Below are 26,199 nucleotides of genomic sequence, written 5' to 3' on the forward strand. Positions count from 1 at the left end.
TTCCCTGTGAGAAAGAAAAAGGAAAAAAAAAGGAAAAATGTCACCCTGGGTTTTTAAGATTTTCTAAGCCTTCTGATGTTGACATTCTTGTAGTGAATTTTCTCACACACTTTCTGTAAATAACTCATTGTTTTGCATTCCTTTATGGAGGAGGAGAGAGTTGATGGACTGTTGGTTTAACCAGTGGCATTGGAGAGGTGCCACTGTCACCCTCCAATCCACTGTCACTTTTGGAAAACTATAAATGTTTGAGTCAGAAAATAAACGGCCTTTTTTTTTTTCTCTTTCACCTTGAGAACGGTGTGAGCGTGTGTTCTTTTGTGTCCTATAGCGACATCTGGTGACCCCGACGTGTGTATTGCAGCAGATTGCGGTGAGGTTTCCCCCCCCCTCTCTTTGGTGCTTTGCCTGCGGTTCTTGGGGTAATGGCGAGCGCTGTGGGTTTTGAGGAGGATCTCCTCCTTTTGGATCTTTGGAGGGGGGTCCTGGAGTGGAAACAGATTTCTGTTTCCTGGGATGACTTCGAGAGATTGTTTCTGTGGGCCCGGGAGCGAGGGTTTCTTTCGGGTCCTGAGAGGGTGTTCTCCAGGGAGGAGTGGTCTCGTGTGGGGACCCGCCTCATGGAGGCCCTTTTTGACGATTGCACTCTAGATGCGGGACCGCTGCTGGTGCAGTGGAAGAGATGCGTGGAGCTTTGGGAGGGGTCTGGCTCTTGTACCCCTCGGAGTTCCCGGGGAAGCTCTTCTGCCTCGGACGTGGAGGAGGGGGAGTTTGAGTTTTTGTCCGATGTGGAGTCCCCCTCCCCGCCTCTGGACGGTGTGCTGGGGGGCGGAGCCCCGTGGGTTTCTGCGGGCTCTGTGGATTCGGCGGGCCATCCTCGTCCTGCTTTGCCCGGCGTGGGCGGTGGGGTGGGGGACGGGTTGCCTTTTCTTTGTGCCTTTCCGGTTCTTGAGGGCCAGCCTCTGCCTCGGCTTGAGTCTGGTTCGGTGACGACCTGGTGTCCGAATTGCGGTGTTTCCTCAAAGTTCCCCCTGGCCACGGCGGGGGCGGGGTCGCCCACCTCCAAGCCGGGCTCGTCGGCAGGGGGGGGCGACTTCGCCCGTCCCTGGGCCGGCGCAGCCCGCTGAGTGTGCGCAGTCGGTGGACGCAGCCGGGGGCGGGGCGTCGGTCGGCGTTCTGTCCGGCCCCGCTCCGGTGGGCGGGCAGCCCGCCCCTCTCTGCTCGGTGGGGGCGGTACCCGCTGGGCAGTCTTGTGGTTTGGGACGGACCCTCATAGGGGGCTTGCCGGGCTCCCTGGTGCCATCCCGCAGCGACGCAGCTGCGCAGACTGCTTCTCTCTCGGCGTCCCGTCCCTCCCCTGTGTCGGGGGCTGGGGACCCCGCGCTGGTCTCGTCCCGGCCCGCGCCGGATTTGCGGGCCGCGACGGTACCTGCGTCCGCCAGGGCGCCCCCTGCTGGAGCTGTAACATGACAGGGCGCTGGGGTGTTTACCTTTAGCGCACCTGTTGACACGGCCAGCGGGAGGCCGGTGGGTGCCTGGGGCCACGGCACTTCCTCGTCGAATTTGTGGACGCTTCCTGCCTGTCAGGTGACCGTGCGTCCCAGGCATCCCGAACGTTTTTGGCGAGAGGCGAAAACCAAGACTGACGAGATGAATGAGCCTGTTTCCTCGCGGCGCCTGCAGGGTCGCGGGGCGGGCTCCTTTGGCTCTGCCGGTGCTGCGGGGGGCCCAGGGCCAAGTGGTGTTGGCCTGGCTCCCAGGCGATTTTCGTCTTTTGCCCCTGTTGGGCCTGAGGACCAGGGAGCGTCAGGTGGGGTGGCTTTGCCAGGGGATCCTCCGGTTTTCCCTGTGCTCAGGGGTGTTGCTCATAACACCCATGAACCCTTTTCATATAAGCTGGAGAAGGAGCTCCGTGAGGCAGTTGCTCAGCATGGTTTGGGGTCCGCTGAGGTTATGCGGACTCTCCAGAGGGTTGATTCAGATAGGCTGACGCCTTACGATCTCCGTCGTGTGGCACGTTCTCTTTTTGACCCTGTGCAGTATGGTGTCTTTGAAACCAAGTGGGCTCGGTTGGCGGCCCACGCGGTGTTGCGGAATGCTACGCTGGGTCCGCAGGACCCCAGGCGTGGGGTTGTCGCTGACATGCTGCTGGGAACAGGGCTTTATGAGAATGTTCGAGGGCAGGTTGGATTTGATCCCCTTGTGCTTGAACAGTGCCACTCGCTGGGCATGGCTGCGATTGTTCAGACCCTGGAAATGGCTGCTCCGAGGCCGCTGTTCCCGACCATTGTCCAGGGGGATGACGAGCCTTTCATGATGTTTGCGGAAAGGCTGATTGCATCCGTGGAGAGGCAGGTGCCTGATCCTGTGGCAAGGAGCGTTACGATTATGAACCTTGTCAAGTGCAATTGCAATGCTGCTTGTAGGAAAGTCATAGTGGCTCTGCCTGGTGATCCTACTGTCTCTGAGATGGCGGAGGCCTGTGCGGACATCGTCCCCCTGGGTCGGAAGTTGGCTGCCGTGGCTGCCGCTGTGCAGCCGGTTTGGGCGGCACCGCAGGGCAAGCGGCTGCAGTGGGGGATTGCACAGGCTGGCAAGAAGCAGGGGAAGAAAGCGCAGAAGGTGAAGTTCCCCATGTTCTTGTGTGGTCGGTGTGGTAGGCCGAATCATATGTCTGATGTGTGCAAGGCGACTGTTCATGCTAATGGCCAAGCTTTGCCAGGCTCGGGAAACGGCAAGCGGAGCACGCAGGGGGGACGCGTGCGGACACAAGCTTCTCTCCAGACCCCGGTGCCGATGGAGGTCTCCTTTGCCGGCTTGCAGCCAGCACCCGCGGATCAGCAGGTGTGGATGTCTGCACCGCAGCAACAGTTGTGTTAGAGTCTTCTCAGATATGCAAGGTTCCCCTGGATGCCTTTGGTCCCTTGGGTGGGGGCATGAGTGCTCTCCTTATGGGGAGGTCTAGTGCCACCCTTCAGGGCATCATTGTGCACCTGGGGCTCATCGATGTGGATTTCACGGGGCAGATTTGTGCCATGGTCTCCACACCCACCCCCCCGTCACGATCCCGAAAGGGACGCGGCTATGCTCAACTTGTGCCTTTCAAGTCCTCTGTTTGCAGGTCAGCTGATCAGTCGCGTGGAGCTGGCGGTTTTGGCTCCACTGGGCCGCCTCAAGTTCACTGGACTGCTGTCCTGACCAAGGACCGTCCTGAGATGCTGTGCACCCTGTCTGTTCCTGGTGCGATGCCGCCAGAAGTCCGCGTCCGTGGGCTTCTCGACAGCGGTGCTGACGTCACGGTTCTCTCCCTTGTGACCTGGCCCTCAGAGTGGCCCTTGGATCCGGTGGGGACATCTGTCGCTGGCCTGGGAGGGACGGCGCAATGTTATGTGAGCCAACGGCCTGTGCTGGTCACGAACCCAGAGGGACAGGTGGCCTGGGTTAGGCCTCATCTTACTTCTACTCCTGCCAACCTTTGGGGGAGGGATGTTCTGTCTGCTTGGGGGGTGCGCATTGGGACGGATTTTTGATGGGGGCCACTGCAGTGAAGGGCGCAGAGTGTCCGACGCCTCCTGTACGGTGGCTGGTTGACAAACCTGTCTGGGAAAAGCAGTGGCCCCTCCCTCAAGAGAAGTTGAATGCCCTTCGGAATCTGGTGCAGGAGCAGTTGGACCAGGGTCATCTGGAGCCTTCCACCAGCCCCTGGAACACCCCTGTCTTCTGCATCAAAAAGAAGTCTGGGAAATGGAGGTTGTTGCAAGACCTCCGAAAGGTTAATGCTGTGATGGAAAGCATGGGAACATTGCAGGCGGGCATGCCATCGCCTACCATGCTTCCCACAGACTGGCCAGTCCTCATTGTGGATCTGAAGGATTGTTTCTTTACAATTCCTTTGCATCCTGATGACAGACCGAAGTTTGCCTTCTCAGTGCCAGCAATTAACGAGGCTGAGCCTGCACAGAGATATCAATGGAGGACATTGCCTCAGGGCATGCGCAATTCTCCGGCCATATGCCAGTGGTATGTGGCCCGTGCCTTGTCTGGAGTTCGCAGGCAGTTTCCTGATGCACGTCTGTATCATTATATGGACGACATTTTGGTGGCTGCATCTACCCAGGATGAGCTGCTGAGGATTCAGCCTTGGTTGCTTGATGCTTTGCATGCTCAGGGACTGCAGGTGGCTCCGGAGAAGGTCCAACAGCAACCACCTTGGAAGTATTTGGGGGTCAAAATTCTGGAACGGACGATCCGTCACCAGGAGGTGCAATTTGTGCATCCTGTGAGGACACTGAATGATGTTCAGAAATTGGTGGGTGTCATCACTTGGTTTGCGTCCGTATTTGGGAGTAACCGATGCGCAGCTGTCTCCTCTGTATGATTTGTTGAAAGGAGACACTGATCTAAAATCACCTCGCACACTGACCCCTGAGGCGCATAAGGCATTGGAGGTGGTTCAGCGAGCTGTTTCGGCTTGCCAAGTTTATCGCATTGATCCCTCCGTTGATGTCACTGTGTTCGTCACCACTCCAGATTCGTATCCCACGGGTATCATTGGCCAGTGGAGTGACAATTGGTCCGATTCCTTGCACATTTTGGAATGGGTTTTCCTGCCCCATCAGCTGCAGAAGACGGCAACTGCGTTGTTTGAATTGATCGCTCGCTTGATAATCAAATGCCGGCAACGGTGTTTGCAATTGATGGGTGCGGATCCCGCAAAGATCATACTCCCGGTGCAACGGGAGGATTTTGACTGGAGCTTTGCAAACAGTGTGTCCCTGCAGAGTGCTCTGGAAATTTCTCCGGGCAGATCACTTATCATCTACCCAGCCATAGGCTACTGCATATGGCAAAATCCACAAAAATCTCTTTGCGGCCCAAAAATAGCCAGGAACCCGTGCAAGGACCCACTGTCTTCACTGATGGTTCAGGGAGGACTGGGAAGGCCATTGTTACTTGGAGGGACGGATCTGAGTGGCAGGTTCTGGAAGGCCACGAGGATGGGTCAGCCCAGTTGGTTGAACTGAGGGCTGCTGTCATGGCATTTGAAAGATTCTCCCAGGAGCCTTTCAACTTGGTCACGGATTCCGCCTATGTGGCTAATATCGCACAGCGGTTGGGTCACTCGGTCTTGAAGGAGGTCAGTAATCCTGCCTTGTTTCACTTACTGAAGACCTTGTGGTGTGCCATTCAGGCCCGGGTTCATCCATTCTATGTTCTGCATGTGAGGAGTCACACCAATTTGCCGGGCTTTATAGTGGAAGGTAACGCGAGGGCTGACAAGCTGGCTAACCCAGCGTGGGTAGCGCCTCAGCCTGATACACTCGCGCAGGCCAAGGCATCGCATGGGTTTTTCCACCAAAACGCACATACCCTGCAGAAGCAGTTTCAGCTGACGCCAACTGAGGCTCGTGACATTGTTGAGTCATGTGATGACTGCCATGCACTTGCTCTGCCTTTGCCGGCAGGGGTGAACCCCAGAGGCCTTAGGGCCTTGGAGCTTTGGCAGACCGATGTCACCCTGGTTGCCGAGTTTGGCCGGCTCAAGTATGTGCATGTCACTGTGGACACGTTCTCCTCTGCGATGTGGGCTTCGGCTCACACTGGGGAGAAGGCCCGTGATGTCCTTGCCCACTGGAGGCAGGCCTTTGCCGTTTTGGGCATACCTTCTGCGGTGAAAACCGACAATGGTCCTGCTTACGCATCGCAAAAGGTGCGGCAGTTCCTGCAGTTGTGGGGTGTTTCGCACAAGTTCAGGATCCCTCATTCCCCGACTGGTCAAGCTATTGTAGAACGCGCTCATGGTACTCTGAAGCGGGTTCTTCAAAAACAAAAATGGGGAATGCAGGGTGAAACCCCGCACAGTCGGTTGGAAAAAGCTTTGTACACAATCAATCATCTCACTTTGCCACAGAACTCAAATAACCCTGTCATTTTGAATCACCATCTCTCGTTGCAGGCTGCGGACGAGGCACATCAGCCTCAAGCAAATGTTCGGGTGCGGAATTTAGTCACCAAACAGTGGGAAGGTCCCTACGACCTTATTGCTTTGGGGCGCGGGTATGCTTGTGTATCCACAGATACTGGGGTACGCTGGGTACCTTCGAAATGTGTTCGCCCTGACCTGCGACCGCAGAGGCAGAATCCAGCCGATGAGCAAGATGGAGACCGTGACCAACCTGAAAGGGATCAAGCGGACAGATCATTGAGTGATGACTCAGATGCAGATGACGGGAGTGATCGCTCTGATGATTCGTCCACAAGTGGACACTGAGCATTGTTCATGTTTTCCTTTTTACATTGTTCATTTTCTTTTCTTTTTCTTTTTAAATGGAAAAAGGGTGAGATGTCACCCTGGGTTTTTAAGATTTTCTAAGCCTTCTGATGTTGACATTCTTGTAGTGAATTTTCTCACACACTTTCTGTAAATAACTCATTGTTTTGCATTCCTTTATGGAGGAGGAGAGAGTTGATGGACTGTTGGTTTAACCAGTGGCATTGGAGAGGTGCCACTGTCACCCTCCAATCCACTGTCACTTTTGGAAAACTATAAATGTTTGAGTCAGAAAATAAACGGCCTTTTTTTTTTCTCTTTCACCTTGAGAACGGTGTGAGCGTGTGTTCTTTTGTGTCCTATAGTGACAGAAAAATCCTGACTCCAACGTGCACCCACAACACTTAGAGGTTCCAAGCTAAGTTTTACTCTGTGTGAAAAATGCCAATCACTTGGTTTTAGAATTTTAAAAGTTTAATAGTAATAAAATGGTTATAAAATAGTAATATAATTAGAGTAATAAAAATTTGGACAATTAAGATTTAGGACAATATGAGACAATAAGAACAAAGAGTTACGGACAGTCTGGGTACCTTTTTCTGGGCAAAATAAGCCCGAAAAAGGACACACGTAACAGAGGATTAACCCTTAAAAGCAATAGCCTGTTGCGTATTCATACACCTCATACATGATGCATAAATTCCATTCAAACAAAGGATTCTGTCTGGTCAGTGTCAACTTCTTCCTCTTAATCCTGATGGCATCTTCAGAACTGAGCAAGGCAGGAAGAAGTTCGTTTCTTCTAAGAGAGCAATAAATTCTTTTTCTCTGAAAGATGTAGGTGTCCTGTGGCTGCTATCTGGTGTGAGTACCTCATTCCTTCCTTTAAAAAAATATCCCACATACATAGTTTCTATTTTAACATTATGTTATAACCTAAAACTATATTTAATACACTACTTAAAAGAAATAATAGAGCATAACTTTCTAACATAACACATATAATATTAATTTTAATATTTGTGAAAAGACAATCATAAAATATGCATTTTTCACTCAACATAACACATATAGTAAATATCTGCGTAGAGCCATATAATATGCACTTTTCACACTCTGCATGTATTAAGTACTGAGTAAGTTGCTCCTGTATCAATTAAAAAATTTACCTTTTCATTCCCCAGCAATAATTCAACCAGGGGCTCAGGTGAAGATGATTCCTCCTGTCCCCTTCAGGGGACTTCATCTTTACTTAGGGTCATGAGCTTGATGATTTGAAGAACCAGGTTTTGGTTTCCTGTCTGATTTCCCCTGACTTGGGGAGATTCCCTTTTCCTTCTTTACAAATTGCCAAAGTATACTTCATCCATGCTATGAATGGAGAGGGAGGAGCTTAGACAATTCCCTGCCTTTGCCCAGTTTACTGGCAGTAGGCAGCAGCTTTATTTCTCACTCACAAGTTCTTAATAATGACTAATCAGGCCTATTACAACATGAATTATGTATTGAATAGACACAAGAAAAATAGTCATAAGACTTTAACAGGCTTCTCACTACACAGGATAAACAAAATGAACACTTTTGTGTAAGTTCATAAGACAGTGCACAATAATAAAGGTACCTATATTATAGCTAGCAAAGAAATAGTATAGATTAGGAGACAATGACATTTACCAATGAATGATAGTTGTGTGCAGAAGCCTCCTTTCACTCTACTTCTAGAAGAGTAACTTGATGTCAACTTCTTGACCTCGATGAGAACTCCCCACACACCCAGAGAGTATGTAAGAGATTTCTGATTTTATAAAAAATTATAGTGGTCTGTGAAAAACACCATTCACTGGTTTGTAAAATTTTAGAAGTTTAATAGTAATAAAAATAGTAATAAAAATAGTAATAAAAATTAGGACAATAAGAATTTGGACAATCAAAGTTAGGACAATAAAAGACTCTCGGGGTCTCTAACTGGTCAGAGTGACCCCGAGAATCGTTAGAAAGTCTCTTTTCCCTGCCCAGCACTTGAAGAAGGAGTCAGAACTCTTAATTTCTCAGTCTCAAGGTTGTTTATTGTATCTTATCTATAAAATTCTTTTTCCTGTCCTGCTGAGGTCTGCTCAGCAAGACAGTCCGAGGCACTCTGCCTTCCCCGGGGTGGTGTTATCTTTTTATACTAAAAACTACGTGTACAATATTTACAATTACTTTCCAATACCTATCATCTATGTTAGACAGTGAGCTTCTACTCTAAACCAATCTGTAAGTGCCAACATCACAGCAGAAGATGGAGGCCAAGAAGAAGGAGAAAGGATGGACATGCTGAGATTCCTCCATCTTGCCCCCTGAACCCCCATTCTAAAAACCCCCAAAAATCTATTTTTCCACCCTGTGATAAATTCACTATCATTCTACTTAAACTTTCGTGGCTTGTAATTCTTCATATAAAGGTTGGTAATTGTTTTTTCCAAGGGCTAAATCAAAGGCACAGGGGTCTTGGGCTCTGTGCCAAGGTCTCTGAGCCCCCTGGGCAGGGGCTCGAGTCCTCCAGGGCAGCCAGAGGAATTTTCTGGGTTCCCACAAAAGACAATAAAAAAGCAAAGAATCACGGACGTTTGGGTGCTTTTGCATTCTGCCACAAAAGCACATTTTGCTTACAAAGGATTAACCCTTAAAAGCAATAGCCTACTGCATATTCATATATCTCATACATGATTCAAACATTCCTTTCAAATTAAGGGTGCTTCTGTTTAATGTCAGCTTTCCCCCCTCATCTTGTAAATCAATTGTCTTGGTCCCCACAAAGTCTGGGTTTTCTTGCTAAGGAGGCAGCAATTCTTCTTCTGGAATCTTGGTGTCTTGTCGCTGTTATCTCTATGCGAAGAATCTTTTGATTATCTTATCCATTCCTTGAGCTAGTTACAAAAAGTATCTTACATCACATAGTTTCTATTTTAATATTATGCTATAGCCTAAAAACTATATTTACCACACTATTTAAAAGAGATTAATACAGCATAACTTTCCAACATAACACATATAGTATTAATTTTAATATTTGTGAAGAGCCAATCATATCATATGCATTTTTCACATGGTCTTTTATAGTTTGTAAAAGTGCTGTGTCTGTCAGTCACGAATCTTTGCTTATCCTTTCCCATGCATTCAGAGCAGGATGTTTATTGCTGGTGTCAGGAAAATTAATCCACAAACATCAGCGGTTTATGTCCAAAAAGGAGACAGAGGAATCCTTTTACTTTATTTGAATAAAGGGAGAGGCCATGGGGCATTCCTCTAGGGTCTCTCAAATTGTTGGAGGACTCAGCCTCCTTTTTATCCTAATTTCCCGGCCACATTTCCCTTCTCTCTTTCCCCATTGGCTGAGGTACTTAAGAGGTACAGACCTCCCAGAACACCTGATACCTAAGATTTCCCTCTAATGTATAACTCTCTCTTTTAATTTTTAATTCTTATGGAATTTAGGGTTTTTCCCCATTTTTTCTTTCATCTTTCAATATCCAATTTCATTTATCAGCAAACCTACAATTTATTTGTAAAAGCAAATATCTTTTTCCATTCATCAATCAGTGGAATCCTTCCCATTGTTTGTTTTATCTCTCACTGCTAGTTTTATCTACCAGCAGACCCATAGCTTGTTTGTGAAGACAAATCTGTCTTTCTTCTCACTGGCTAAGGGTGTTTTTAGATGAGATAAGTCACTACAAGACAAACCATTCCGGCCTGGCTGAGCCATTTGGGGGGGAAGCAGATAAGTTTCTGCTGTGTCAGGGGTGGGAGGTCTGGTCACAAACCACCAACTATTACAATACTCAACCAGTTGTTTCCAAGTAAGGGAGTCCTCCCCCATTCCTTTTGACATTCTGGATGATTTCTTAGGGTGAAAAACAAGTTAACGTAAGGAGCTTCATCCCACTTATTCTCCCTTCTACAAAACAACATTAATTGCAATATGCTAATATACTGTAAGGTTGCATCCTTAGGCTACTTCTCTTGATTTCTAGTGTGTAAAGTGGCCACCACTGATTACAATATTTTATTAGTATTTCTCGTGAAAGGGGATCACCCCCAATTTGTTTCCATTGTTTCAAGATACATTCCAGGGGTGACACCTGTGATACCTCTTTTGAGGTTTTGTTTCCCATTATAAGCAATTAGCATTTTGAAGCTCCTTGAAGGGACTCTAAGCTTTCTCTTAGAAGGGACTCTACTAACCCTTTCCTGTTCCCACCTTAGGTACCTTTAAACCTAACCATGGGTAGCTTTTAATGGGCCTTACAGGCAGGTTAACAGTTAACACCTTTAAAGTAAAGAATGCCTTTATCTTACCAGGGGTCTTGCTCCAATTTTGTTCAGACTGGGGATTGAAGGTTCTCCCCAAGAATCCCTTGGTGTTGGCTGGAGGGTCTATGATCCTTTGACCTCCCCTGGGCCTCCTCTCATCTACACCTGAAACAGTGGGTCTATGGGCTTTCCTTCCTCTGGAAAAGAACTGTCATTCTTTTCCAGGAGCCCATGACCAAAATTTGTATTGCACCTCCAAAATTCAATGCATCAGAGGGTTACTCCCAGACACAAGCTACTAGGACATATAGGTCTGGCTGACCTTGACCTCCTCTGGGCTGCCTCTACATCTGCACCTGAAACATGGAGGCTACATGCTTTCCTTCCTATAGAAAAGAAATGTCATTCTCGACCAGGAGACTGGCCAAAATTTGGATTGCACATCCAAAATTTAGTACATCCAAGGATTGTTCCTTGATGAAAGTTGCAAGGAAGATGGGTGTGGCTGGCCTTGACTCTCCCTGAACCTCCTCTCATCTGCACCTGAAAGAGTGGATCTATGTGCTTTCCTTCCTATGGAAAAACCTGTCGTTCACGTCCAGCAGCCCATGGCTGAAATTTGGATTGAACCTCCAAAATTCAATACATGCAAGGATTGCTCCCAGACAAAAGCTGCCAGGACAGATGGGTCTGGCTGGCCTTGACCTCCCATGGGTGGCCTCTCATCTGCTCCTGAACACTGGGACTGTGTGAAGGCCCTGAGAGTCATAGATGGAGAATGCAAGGCATGGCAAGGCCAGGAAATACCAGGGAAAAAGGGGTAGGGAATTCAAGGTGCAGAATGGGTGAGCAAGGTAATGGAAAGCAAGGGAGGCTTTGCAGGGCAAGGCAAGTAAAGGATTCACTTTGATAGGCAAGGAAAGTGAGACATAGGCAAGGCAATGAGAATCACAGAAGGAGAAGAAAAGGCAGGGGAATGAGTCAAGGGGTCAGCTGGAAATGTATTTAAGATAATTGAAAACTGTAGATTGTCGCTGTTGAGTAAGAAACGACACAGACTCACCAGAAGGCTGGTTTGCACAGCATCTCGCTTTACTTTGCAAATCTCTCCTTTATACACTGCTCTGATACAGACAGACCAGATTGGTCAATTAATCAACACATTTCACCTGATTGGCTAATTAACAAAGCCACCTTTCTTATAAACAATCTTTGGAAAAAACAGGAAAACAGAGAGTAGGAAGAAAACACCACCTGCAGGTTTTTTTATAATAACAAGCTATCGTTGTTTCTCTGCAACTCCCTAAAGTCTCACAAGCCGATCCTGGGAAAACTAATCTAGTTTTCTCTCTGACCAGGCTGTCACATCCACAGTAGATGAGTCGAGGAGCCAGCTGGGAATATAATTGGGATAGTAGAAGATAAAATATATAGTTAAGATTTTAAAATTAGTTAAGAAGCTAAGTTAGTAATACAGCTAGCAGGAATCACGTACCTTAGTTAAAGAATAACAAATATATTAGGAAAAGTAAAGCTAGGAGTGACAGAGATAGATGGAACAATTGTGAAGGAGCAGAGACCATAGAAATACCTTGCCTTAAGAATAATCAGTTAGGAGAGGCTTGGACTGTGACCAGCAGGTCAAAAAGTCCTGCCAACTGGCCATGGGTGAAGAGTTCACCATGAGGAAGATGGCTTTCTTCCTCCCATATGACCACTCCTTTATTTCAAAATCCCACCGACCCAATTAAGGGATTGCAATTGCACAGCCATAATGGATATTCAGCCAATTATAATATGAAGTGGGCAGGTAATGATTATGTATTATGCATCCTTAGAAACCACTTGGATATGTAAAACCTTTTCTGTATAAATAGAGAGCAGGAGTCTGCAACTCCTTGCACTTGCCTTTGGAAATAATTCTGCTCATGCCCAACACTGCAATAAATGCCCTTCTTTTCAACTTTAATTTGTTGGAGAGTCATTCTGTCCATGCTTCAGGAAGACCTGGACAAAAGGGGTATGAAAGTCAAGTTGGGGGATAGGTGAGAAATTCAGTGCAAGGCAGTGGATGGAAGGAAGGGCAAAGGAAAGTTACAGAGGGGTCCATAAGGCAATACAAGGTGTGTGGAAGCAAGGCAAAGCAAAGGAATGGTCAGGAATGACAAGGAAATGCGAGGTTGGGGAGAAATGGTAAGGCAAAGCAAGGCAAGGCAAGGGAGGGGTATGCAAGGCAATGATTATCCGAAGAGGAACAGGCAATGCACAGCAAGGCCATGAAAAAAGAGTAGAGACGTCAACATTGGGGATGGGTGAGCAAGTCAATGCAAAGCAATAGTGTTGGATGAATGGCAAGGGAAGGAGCATGGATGTCTCCATTATGCAAAGGAAGGGATAGGAATGGTAGTGATATGCAAGGTTGGGTAGGAATGGCAAGGAATTGCAAAGGAGGTGTAGGCCTGGCACTGCAAGGCCATGGATGAAAGCAGTAGGCAGGTCAAAGGGGGGCTGGGCATGCAAGGCAATGCAAGGAAAGGGTGGGTGTACTAGTTTAAAAGCAAACTAGTGGGAAATCCTAAATCAGAAATACAATTCAATAGGAAATTTTTTAAAAATGCAACAATACAGAAACACTGACAGGATACAATCTGACACCCTGTTGGTCAGAGTGTCAGTAGCAGTCCGATTAAATGGTGGCTGCAGTCCTCTTGAAGTGATAGATGTGGTTCTGTTAAAGCAGTGATCCTATAGAGGGGTTTGATCTTCCTCTGGAGGTCCAGTGGTGGTTATGGAGCTCTTATCCTCTGGGAATTCAGTGGATAAGGTTGACTGTGGTGTTCCAAATCTCAGATTATATACAGGTAGGAATGCTTGGTTCCTCCCCCTGGAAGGAGCATCTCACAATGGGATGATGTAATTTTATCAGTCATGCAGTGAGACTTGATGGCCCATTAACAGAAGATATCCCCTGGAGTTATCAGGGGTGAGTAATGAAGGCAATAAAGAACACTTCCCCACCTGGTTTTAACAGCTTAGGGAGGTGGTGATAGAATACATACTTTTGGTTACATCTTTCATTATAACCTAAGACATCAGGTCAGCAGGGCAAGGTAAGTAAATTTCATTTACAAGGCAAGGAAAGTGAGAGGCAGATCCAAGGATTGGCCTCAGATGAAAGATGCCAAGACATACTGATCTTGTTGGCCTTGACCTCCTCTGGGCTGCCTCCCATCTGCACCTGTAACACTTGGGCTACATGTTTTCCTTCTTATGGAAAAGAACTGTCGTTCTCATCTGTCACTATTGAGTCAGAAATGACACAGACTCAGATCAGAAGACTAGAGGCTAAAAGCAGCCCTGTGTTTATTGAAATCTCTTCTTTTATATCCTAGTCCGCTACAGGTGGACCTGATTGGTCATTTAATCAACACATTTCACATGATTGGCTAATTAAGAAGACACCCTCTTTATGAGAAAAACAACTTGTTAAAAATACCGCCTGCAGATTGTTTACCATTTGAATATCATTCTTTCTCTCCAGCTCCCTAAAGCTTCCCAGACTGATTCATGGGAAAGCTTATCTAGCTTTCTCTGTCTCTGACCAGACTGTCGTATCCACACTCATCCAGGAGCCCATGGCTGAAATTTGGATTGTACCTGCAAAATTGAATACATCCCATGACTGCTCCCAGACAAAAGGTGTCAGGACAGACAGGTCTGTCTTGCTTTGGCCTCCCAGGGACTGCCTCTTTTAGGTCCCCGTGACACTTCAGCACTGGGCTTTCCTTCCTGAGAAAGAGACATCTTTGAGGCCAGACACCTGGGGACAAAATGGGATTCTGCCTCCAAAAATTAAGAATGTCAGAGGATTGCTCACAGGTGAGGGCTGTCAGGGCAGATGGGTGTGGCTTATTTTGGCCTCCCCTGGACCCGCCTCTCATCTGCACCCGAAACACTGCAGCTATGTGCCTTCCTTCCTATGGAAAAGAACTGTCATTCTTGTCATGGAATCCATGGCAGAAATTTGGACTGCACCTCCAAAATTCAATACATGCAAGGATTGCTCCCATACAAAAGCTGCCAGGATAGATAGGTCTGGCTGGCCTTGACCTCCCAGGGCCCTACCCCTTTTTTCCTGCCCTTGCCTTGCCTGCTCCTTCTTTGACTTGCCTTGGCTTTCTTTCCCCAGTCTTGCATTTCCTTACTGACACATCTCCTTCCCTTGCCCCTCCTACTACTCCTTTGCTTTGCATTGCTTTGCTCACCCATCACCAGCCTTAACTTTCCTACTTTTTTAACCTGTCCCTACTTTGCCCTGAAAGCCTCTCCTTTAACTTGCCTTCCTTTGCCTCCCTCAACCTTGTCTTGCCCTGAAAACCCACTGCAGGCCTTGCCTTGCCTACTTTTCCTTTCCCTTGCATTGCTTTACTACTCATCCTCCACCTTGACTTGCCTACCCCCCTTCTTCCCTGTCCTTGCCTTGCCTTTACTGCCCTGCAATTGACTTGCCCTGCCTTCCTCTGCCCTGCCTTGCCTACAGCCTCTGGGCCTTATCTTGCTTACCACTCTATTGCCTTGCCTTGAATTCCTACCAGACCTTGCTTTTCCTTGCCATTCTTGTCCTTCCCTTGCCTTGTTGTCGCAGACATCTTTTATGAAAAATCTTTTTTTAGGATTTTTCTTTGTGAGAAGCTGCAGTTTTAGTAACTAAAGTAAACAATGGTTATCTGCTGCTGTGGAATGCAACAGGTAGACCCGTGATTGGTCTCTTGTGAGTGTTTAGATTTCTTGACTACTCATGGCAGAGCTGGCTCTTGCTCTGTCTGAGACACAGATTTTTGTTATTCATTTTTTTTTCTATTTTTAGCTTAGCTAGCTTCTCAAAAAACTTTTTTTTTCTATTGCTTTTTAGTATAGTCTAATGTAACATATATCATAAAATAATAAATCAAGCCTTCTGATCATAGAATTAACATTCTCATCTCTTCTTCATCCTGAAAACCCTTGTGACCACAGTCACACCTTGTCTTGCTTTCTTGCCCATGCCTTGCTTTGCATTACCTTTCATACCTGTCCCCCGCCTTTAACTGCCTAGCCCTCCCTTCCCTGGCCTTGCCTCACCTTGCTTTCCTCTCCTTTGACATGTCTTGCCTTTCCTAGCTCTCTCTTTCCTTTCCTCCCCCCTGCCCCGCTGTGTCCTTGCCTTACCTTCCACTTCATTTCCTTCCCTTCCCTACCTTGCTTTGCATACCTATCCCCTGCTTTTCTTGCCTGGCTTTACCTGCCCTGCCTTTGACTTGCTTTGCCAGGCCTATCTCAACCTTGCATTGCCTCTCCTCTCCTCTCCTCTCCTCTCCTCTCCTCTCCTCTCCTCTCCTCTCCTCTCCTCTCCTCTCCTCCTTGAATGGTGTTGCATACCAATCCCTTGCCTTGACTTCCCTTCTCCTTTCTTTTCTGGCCTTACCTTGCTTGTCCTGCCCTTCCTTTGACTTGTCTTCCTTGTATATCACTCCCTTGCCTTGCCTGTACTTTCCTTGCTTTGCCTTGAATTGGCTATAACTCCCTTACCTTTGTCTTAGGTTGCAAATAGAGGTATTCTATTGCCATCTGTTAGAGGTGGGGCAGTTATCTTCTGTTAATTGGGCAGTTTATCTCTTCCACAACCAATCCTCCCTCCATGGAGATATCTTCTGTTAACGGGCCATTGAATCTCACTGCATGATAAAAATTACATCATCCCATTGTGAGAAGCTCTGCCCAGAGGGAGGAGCCAACCATTCCTACCTGGATATAATCAGAGATTTGGAAGACCACAAGCAGCCTTTTCCCACTGGATTCCCAGAGGAGCAGCTGTCTTCTCCACTGGATTCCCAGAGGAAGACCAGGCCCATCTACACCACCACCGGACCTTCACAGGAAAACTACATCCTTCTACATGATCACTGCTTTAACAGACCTATATCTGTCACTCCAGGAGTGTCGCTATAGAGCGCAACATGGTGCAAGCACCAAGACTCAGATCAGAAGGCTGTATAGGGCTATTTATTAAAGCAACATGTTGCCTTTATAGTTTTGCAGGATATTTACATTTGCTTAACAAACACATACACGGTCCATTGCTCATGAAAGAGAAACAAAACTCTCAATAGGTGAAAGGAGCAACGTCACTCTGTGAGCCAACTAAAGTCCATATCTTTTGACTTTCTCTCTTTCTTCATGTTGTCATGGTGATAGCCTTGGTACCTTCCTCAAGAGAGATACAAGGCTTTCCTTATCTTCAGGAAGCCTTCGCTGGCTCACAAGAACAGCACAAAAATGTCTTTCCTACACAGGAGGACTGCAGCCACCATTCAATTGGACTGCTACCAACACCCTGACCCACAGGGTGCCAGGTCATATTCTGACTCTGACAGTAGGGTTTTTTTTTTTTTATACTATTGCATTTGGTTGTTTTTAGTTTTCCTAGTAAAGAACTGTTATTCCTATTCCCATATCTTTGCCTGAGAGCATTTTAATTTCAAAATCATAATAATTTGGAGGGAGGGGGTTTACATTTTCCATTTCTGGAGAGACTCCTACCTTCCTTAAGCAGACACCTGTCTTTTTAAACCAAGACCTTTCATTACCTATCACTCCATTACCTTGCTTGCAAATCCACCCCTTGCCTTGCTCTGCCTTGTCTTGCTTTGCATCACCTTTGCATATCCCTCTCCTCTCCTCTCCTCTCCTCTCCTCTCCTCTCCTCTCCTCTCCTCTCCTCTCCTCTCCTCTCCTCTCCTCTCCTCTCCTCTCCTCTCCTCTCCTCCCTCAAACCTGCATTGCCTTACCAACCACTGTGTCCTTCCCTTTCCTTTCCTACCACTCTATTGTGTTGTACTGCTTTGCTCTCCCATCCCCCACCTTGATGTCCATTTTCTCCTGGCCTTGCTTTGCCTTGCCTGCTCATCCTATGACTCTCATTACCTTGCCTATTTCTCTCTTACCTTGCCTTGCCAACCCACCCCTTGCCTTGCTTTGCCTTGCTCTGCCTACCCCTCCCTTCCCTTGCATTACCTTTCATACCCATCCCCTGCCTTTACCTGCCTACTCTTTTTGATGCTGAATTGATTTTTGCCCTTTTTGCTTTTCTGTATTCTCTATATTCTTTACATATATATTTGTAGCTTGGTAGCCTATTATTGTATTTGCAGCTAGCATTTTAACTATTCTATTAGACAGAAAGACAAAATAAATTCCCAGTGGCTCCACGCCCTGGGGGTCAAAGGTTTGATTCTCTGTGAAGCCAAGGTTTAAACCAGCTCTCTGAGACACATTTTCATGAACAAAATTAGTTCCTATCTAAGGGGAGGAGGGGGTGGGATTCAGAAAAGGGTAGAACCAGGGAGGAATTACTTTATCACTTATGTCTCTAATTGGAGATTCTTGTCAGTTATGCTAATTTGCTAAACATATAAAAATTGTATCTGCTTTATGTTGCATGTGCATCTTTGGCATTTTCCATCCAGCGTGCTGTGCATCATAAGGATCCTTATAAAGGTAGCCCCTTCTTATCACCTCACTGTGTCTGGCTCATAATTTTAGGACCAGTGAAAAGGCATCACTTTCTTCCCTGGCCTTACCGTGCCTTTTCCCATGCTTTACCTTTTTTCACATTGCCTTGCATTGCCTTGTACACTCATTGTGTGCCTTCACTTGCCTATTGCTTTCTTGCCTAGCCTTTCCTTGCCTAGCCCTCCCTGTCCTTGCCTGGCCCACCCATCACTGGAATTACCTTGCTATGCCCTGCCTTGCCTACAACTTCTGGGCCTTCTCTTGCCTACCACTCCATTGCCTTGCTTTACTTTCTCCTGACTGGTTTTGCCTTGCCTTCCCTACCTCTCCTTTGACTTGCCAAGAATTGCCTACACTTCAATTGCATTGCCTTGCCTGCATGGAAGGCAAGGCAAGGCAAGGCAAAGGAGCAGTAGGCAGTGATACCAAAAGGGTCAATTCAGTTCTTACTGTGCCTGTGAAACTTTTAGCAAAGAAACATGGCATGCAAACACTTCTCTTCCATCAAGAATGGTGGGAAGATAAGAAGACATCTGCCTCAAGAATGCAGTGATAGACAAAACAAAGGACTGAATCTGGGAACTTGGGGTGGGAGTTATGGTGATGGATAAATTGTAATATGCATGTAGTGACTGTATATAAGCAACACACTTGTAGAATCTGCTGTTCACATAAGATTAGGAGCATCCCCCCTTGGACCTCAGGTCTGAATAAATTATGCCCTCTTTAACACCAAATTAGTGTTAAGGAGTCTTATTCTTATATGTCGGAAATTTGGTGACAAAGAAGCATTCTAAAGCAATACTCACAGAAAAATCATACACTGCAAAACCATTGAGACAAAACATATGCAAATATTAATCAAAATAATTGAAAGCTATCAAATTATCTAGCACCTTAATAATACTAATCAAGATTTTTAACACTATATAAACAAAGTTAAGTAGAATAGTTGTCCATCCTTCTGAGACCTTTTAGAAAAAAAATTGCTAAGACTTACACATCTTGTTATATCCTATTTTGCAGATTTGGAATAAAATCCATTTACCAGCCATTAATGTCAAAGCTATGATAATTACGCCAATCAGTTTTCTTACAATCACATTTAAATTTGGAGTCCATGATGTCATCCAATCAAACATATCTTCTCCTCAGTTTTTTCTATTTCATGAAAGATTTTGGTATTCATTCTAATTTCTTCCAAATCAGTCTGTATTCTTAGTCTGATCTACGTATACGCAGCAACTGGTGTTGATAACTGTGCACATACCATCTTTGGAAGCCAAAAGCAAATCCAAAGCCATTCAATTTTGTTTAACTACCTTTGAAAGGCTGGTAACTTCTTGTTACAAAGTGCTAGTTGCATCATTTGTCTGGTTTTCTATTTGTTTAATAACTCTGGATATGTTCACTGGAGACTTTTCCAATTTGGATAGTCCTAACCATGGTAAGAATCCTCTCACAAACTTGTAGAATCCAGAGGATCTTTCAACTAAGGGATTTAAATTTAATTTGTGTCTTGTTATAAAAGATCACAAGTGTCCTCTGGGGAATTCCAATTTATCAATACTATATATTTTTTGCACTTTTGTTCCAGCGGTGCATATTCCTTGCCATTTAGGGGAGGTAGAGCTTTACTAGCTTGATTTCTGCAAAGCCACTAATATCCCATATTGTCTAGAATAGGCCACCAACATTTGTCTAAAATACCTATTCCTGTTACATGAGCAACATTTGGGATAACCCCCTACCATTAGTCCTTGATTGCACTCAGATAACTCCACTTTTTGATGGGAAGCTACTCCTGGTCTCTTTGGGCATCTGTGAACACAGGAGGTCTCAATGACTGCTATTTCTACTGTCAGGATTTGTTGATCTTTGGAAATTTGGGTTGTTTATCCTTCCAAAAGGAGCATCACTCCAGCTGGAGGAAAACCATTGGAAAATATGTTTGGTGTAGGAAGTCCCATCATATGAATATTTTCATCCGAATGAGTGGGAAACTGAGAACAAATCCAGCAGTTACTGTGGTTTGTTATCACTGTCACAGCCTGCATTAGCTTTAGGTGTGAATTTCTCTTCCAAGGGTCAGGTAGTATTTGCTCTATTGTCTTATTATTATATTAGAGTGGCCCTTAGGAAAAATGACATTGCTCTCTTTTCTTTCTTTTATAATCATTAGTTGTAAGGTCTTGTAAGGATGGCTGACAAATCCAAGTGTAAACAGCCATGCAACAATATTAAAAGCATTGTTCTGTAAACATAAAAAGATAAACCATTTAATGAGTGTTATTTCAGAGTTTCTGATTCTGTTGCAGCTTTAGCTACAGCAGATTTATTAGTTACTGTGTGGTCCAGTAAGGTTCCTCTGTATCCAGAACTGGCTTTATTCACTTATAGGAGTCCAGGAGTCTCTGTCAGTAGTTTCCACAGCTGTTTAGGTAGTCAACAGTCCTTTCCACTGATGCTTGAACAGCTCCTTGTCTCACATCTGGATATACACCCAGTTAACTGTCTAGTGAGGATATACTTGAACATCCAAGGTTATTAGAGGATCTAAAACAACAGAACTCACACAATGATAAAGGTATCTTTTCCACAGAGAGTTACAACATCAATTCCATCTCTGGCCTCTAGTTGCAAACAAAGCACTATACTCACTACCACATGATGATAGCAATGTGCAAGCAGTTTACAAAGCTTAATCGACAAACCTTTCTTTTGTTGAGAGCATAAAATAAACTTGTAGAAAGGCAAGAGCAGTTTAAGAATGTGGGGAATATCCATCAGGAACTGATTCTGTGTTGGTGGCCATTAGAATCAATAGCCACCTAGGCCTGACTGTCCATCAGTCATAGGTATGATCCCAGTTTGGGGTAATTTGACCATGACTGGTAGGCTCACTTTTAGGTATTGCCTTTTCAGCCCCTAAAATCAAGAGCCAGACCAGGTTAGGTGATAAAATGTGGTTACCATTTAATTAAGGTCCCTTCAGATGCACAACACACCAAAATACACACCGAAAATGTGCCGAAGATGCACAAGTGATATAGGGCAAGTACAGTTTTATAAGTTTAGCAAATTAGCATAATTGACAAGAATCCCCAATTAGAAACGCAGATGATGAAGTAATTCCCCCTCTTGGTTCAACCCCCTTCCTTGCTACTAGTTCTACTTTGTTTATGTCTTATACATGAGAAAGTGTCTTGGGAAGGAGGCTCAACCTTGGTTCTCAGAAGAAGCAAGATTGGGATAGGGTCTTAGGAATGTATTTTGTACTTCTGTCTAACAGGGTAGGAAAAATGCTAGCTACAAATCTAAATAGTTATACAATAATAGGCTACAGAGCTACAAATATATATGAAGAATATATAAAAGCAAAAATCAGTTTGGGATCATTCCCCCCTTTAGAGACTTGACAAGACTCTACCCTGTCTAGTTTCTACTCTATATATTTAGCCACAGTACTGACTTACACAACCAGCAATCATACAGAAACCGACTATAGCTACGGCTACTATGAACAGATTTTTTATCCAGGCCCAGCTTAGTAACCATGAAGTGAGTGTATGGAAGATATATTCAAGGTTCAATGAGTCATTTTTGAGAGCTACCATATGTAAAATTTGAATTTATGTCCAAATTTCAACCAAAGCCTTCTTAATTCTTCCACTATGATCCACATAAGAACAACTGGTGTAAATGACTGCGCACACGCCTCCTTGTGCAGCTAGTAGGAAATTGAGAGCCATTCTGTTTTGCAAAACCACATGAGACAAATCATAGATTTCTTCTTGTAAGGCCAAAATTGCATCTCAAGTTTGCTGTTCAATATGTTCAGTAATGGCTATGTTAACAATTACTCTCTCCAGTTCAGCTACTCACAAAAAAGGAATGAGACCTCTGATTGTACCATGGAAAAGCGTGGGATGCTCAACGAGGGGATTAATTAATCTTTTTGTTCTCCTCATCCATCCATTTGGATCCTCAGTCTGATCAAATATTATGTTTGGAACTACAGCCCCAGGGGCACAGGCCCGATCTCTATCTAAAGGCAAAACTTTCCAGGCCTCATTCTCATATATCCAATACCATCCTGACCCGTGTGGGGGAGTTAGTCTCCACGGTGTCTGTGCCATCTTTTTTACAGAGTTTGGATTTACTCTTTCTACAAATTTGGTCTTATACAATATGGAGGAAGAAGGATCTTTTCAGTAGCATTAATGATTGTGCAGAGAACTGCATAGTTTTCCTGATCAATTAGGCTGCTCAGGATATAAGAGGCTGATAGGCCTTATTGACTTGTTCCCACTTTTCAGAATGGTTTGCTTTCATCAAAACACCAAACAGAGGCCAGCTACCATTCCCATCCATGGTTAGCAATTGAGTACAAATCCTAACAAGTTGTTTTTATGAAGAGCTTTGGATATATTTTGGACTACACTCAAATGCAAATTTTGGGACCAAACCTGAGTCATGGTTCCAACTGTGCAGATAACAGGCACAAAAAGAACAATTCAAACCACATCATCCTGATTTGTATCAGTCTGTTTTTCTGGTGGTTTCAGCAGCAGAAGCCTTTTTAACACTGGAGTAGTGAATCCAGGGTCCCTTGCCAGTGACCTTGACTTCAGTGAGGGTAGTCAGCAGGACTTGGAGTGGTCCTCTCCATTTAGCTTGCAAGGGACCACTGTCCCACCATTTAACATACATCCAGTCTCCAGGCTGGAAGAGATGAGCAGGTGTGTCCAGTCCTATTGGTCTGGGTAACATGACGAATCTCTGGAGATTCTGCAAAGTGGAACTTAAAGCCATTAAATACTTTTGTAAGTCAATTTTCCCCCTCATATGAATTTCTCCCAGCATATGTGGAATTTGATATGGCCTGCCACATAATATTTTATAGGGACTTATGTTGCCCCTCCACCTTGATTGTCTGCATATTCTCAGTAAGGCCATAGCCAAAGCCTGAACCCGTGTCATGGACATATCTTGACAGATCTTACTAATCTGGGTTTTAAGGGTTCCATTCATATGTTCAACTTTGCCACTTGCTTGGGGCCTGTATGGTATGTGCAGGTCCCCAAACAATTCCCAGAATCCTTACTTCCCTGACCACTGTTGCAATGAAGTGTGGTCCCCTATCTGAGGACAACCCAAAAGGAACCCCAAACCTTGGAATTATATGATTGAAAAAGATTTTTACCACTTCTTTTGCTGTGTTATTATGACAGGGGTAAGCTTCAGGCCATTCACTGAAGGTGTTAACCAATACCAATGCGTATCTCTATTCTTTTTTGCATGGTAACTCATCAAAATCTATTTGCCACTAATCTCCAGGTGTTACATGGAGTCGTGGGTTGGAGACACACACGACACAACACTGAGTCATCAGCAAAAAGCAATGAGTTTAATATGGCTGCCCTTTTTATAGGGGCTTTGGATTTCCCAGCATAGATAGCTGATTGGATGAGACCTCTCTCCACCCAGCTCTCTGGCCAGTGGTATAGCTGCATCTAAGCTTGAACAAAGTTGGCTGAGGTCTGAGGTGGTTGGACAGGAAATATGTTTTTTGGGATGCTGTGTTTTGGCCAATGGATATTCAGACTTTAATATTGTCATTTAACCTGGCCATTAGGACATGGACACGCCTCTGAGAACACGGGGTTAAAAGCAGAGCTCTCCCCTGAGAGGCTTCTCTTGGGTTTTCTGGCGGGAAAGAGTTTGGGTCTCTCCCCCGGCCCAGCTGCTGGCTGGGCAGGGGGAGGGGAAAAGCCATGTGGCCGGGAGAGGTAGGCCTGAGCCCGGGGGTGGAAGGGTGGAAGAGAGAGAGAGAGAGAGACCGGGAGCCATCGGGCAGCCCCCCCTGAGAGACACAGAGAGAGAGAGAAAGAGAGCCACTGCCTGGGACTGTAACCTTGAAACTTGGTAAACATAGGCCTGTGCCGGCAGCACGGCTGGGAAGGAGAAGAAGCAGGGGGGTGCAGCCGGCTGCTTGTAGGAGCTTTTAACCCCTTCTCAGAGAATGAGAACTTTACAAAACATTAACCTTTCCTAGAAGATAGAGTGGAAGATGAGGAAGGAAATGTGTAAGTGTGAGAGAGGTCTGGGCAAGCGAGAGATAGTAGAAGAAGAGAGAAGAATCTTAGTGGGAAGAGATGATGGAGTGGCTTTTGCTGGACTCTTTTTGTATAGCCATGGACAGAACCATGTTCCTTGTGATACAGAGACTGCATTCTAGGGGGAGGCAATGCCTCAGAACCAAGAGGGTTCAGTGTTGGTGCCCCTTGGCCCCAGGGGGTGAAAAAATATGGGGGGGGACAGGTCTCCCAAAGGAGAGATTGTGGGGACAGGTGTCCCAAAGGAGAGACTGTGCCTTTTTTGGATCGGGACAGTGCATCCTTAAAAAGACAACCCTAGAAGCAGCTCTGGTCCGTGTTCAGTGGTGAGAGCACTGGACATGAAAGGAAGAGGTCACGACGGCAGATGTACTCCAGGCAGTGCCACGAGTGACACGGAAACACACGAGGCTTCAGCTGTGTTTCTAGGGGAAGCCCATGGTACAAGAAGGACTCCTCTCCTCTTGATGAACTGAGGATTGATTGTCTGAAGGGTGGTTCTGGACTAAGAGTTGGTGATTTGAGGAATAGATGTATTGTATTGGAAATGTGGTGGGGGGAGGAGGAAATGTATTTGTAAGGTTTTCATTTTCCTTGTGTGTGTTCCTTTTATCTATAGTTGTAGTGTAGTTAATAAAGTTCTGTTTTCTTTCTTCCCTAAATAGGAGCCTGCTTTGCTTATTCCTGGTCACATCTCACAGCAGAAACCAGGGAGAAGGTATCTTCATGGGGGCACTGGCATTGTGCCAGTGTCAAACCATGACAGGTCTTTGTTACTTCTTTTCTAGAATGAGCCAGGTCAGCCTAATTGGATTTGTTATGGCCAGATTTATCTTGTTCAGCTACAGACTAGCTGTGCTGTGACATCCAGGGATATCTCCTGCTTTTGTTATTCCTAACACAACTCTTTTGCTTGTGTCAGGGCTGTTTCTACAACAGATTTCACAGTTGCTTTTTATACATTGTGCAGCATCTGTCATTCCCCTTCCTATTACTACCTTCCTCAGATGTTTCAAAAGATTTTCTGTTCCCCAGTGGGTACTCTCATGCTCTCGTTGTGCTATTTTCTGAAGGAGCAGGGGTGGGACTACAACTTGTCCCACTGAGGTGACAGCCCACCTGCTTTCTTTGATTTCAGCCTTAAGGATCTGTAGTGGTTTTGTATGGGAAGCATTCACGGAAGTGATGCAAAGAGAAAGCTGATATGCCTCTGTGAACACTCATGTAAAAAATTAAAAATCCCAGGAAACCTCTTTTTTTCCCAGTCGGTAAAGAGGTAACAGGGGCCAGGTTGGGTGGTCTTTGCTGCGGGTCCAGGCCTCCTTCCTGGAGTGCCCTCCCCCCTATTGGTTGCTGGGCAGGGAAAGGGGAGTGTGCAGGGGGGCTGAGACTGGGCTGGGCCATGGCTACAATTTCTAACATCTTACTACTACTTAACCCTTCCCTACTGCCAGCCCAGGGCTGAACTGAGTCCACTGGACTCCAAGAACAACACTGGATAGGGCTGGCTTGACCAAGATTCTACCACCAGTGAAATTCACCTACAACCACTGGGTAGGGGAGAGGAGAAACCATTAATTTCCTGGCCGCAGTTCCCACTGCAAGCTACAGAACCCGGCCAGGGTCAGGTGACCATCTGTAAGCCTTGGGCAAAATATTAACTCTTTTAGTGCTTCAATCCTCCTTCGAGTGAGATAAAAGAACAAAATGCGAACACAGTAGAGGAGCAACATGAAGACACTGAAGTCAGTGAAAAAGAAGTCAAATCCCAGATGGGAGGGATGAGGAGATGCCATGATCTTGGGGTTAAAATCCTCTTGTAAAACTATGGAGAAAATACTCTTTCTTCCTTATAACACATGAAAGTATGGGGAGATGAAAGTGTTCAAATTGTAGATATCAAGCAAAGGCCTCCATACTAAATAAACAGATGTTAAAGTAGCTGTGATCCTATAAGAAGTT

At 45.7% G+C, this 26,199-nt stretch overlaps 1 protein-coding gene across 1 annotated transcript; it reads right to left on the bottom strand.

Annotated features, from left to right (window-relative positions):
• Window positions 1-618: 618 nt before the first annotated feature.
• On the bottom strand, window positions 619-1,608 carry LOC139586159 (serine/arginine repetitive matrix protein 1-like). The gene has a single exon (XM_071419367.1). The coding sequence runs from the start codon at window positions 1,606-1,608 to the stop codon at window positions 619-621; it is 990 nt and encodes a 329-aa protein (XP_071275468.1).
• Between the last annotated feature and the right edge of the window lie 24,591 nt (window positions 1,609-26,199).

This window comes from Agelaius tricolor, unplaced genomic scaffold, assembly GCF_023055355.1.
Source record: "Agelaius tricolor isolate 1412-34295 unplaced genomic scaffold, bAgeTri1.0.p SCAF_105, whole genome shotgun sequence".
NCBI lineage: Eukaryota > Metazoa > Chordata > Aves > Passeriformes > Icteridae > Agelaius > Agelaius tricolor.

Excerpts from the sequence above, each read along its gene's own strand:
- LOC139586159 (XM_071419367.1), bottom strand. The coding sequence starts at position 1,608 with ATGCCTGGGACGCACGGTCACCTGACAGGCAGGAAGCGTCCACAAATT.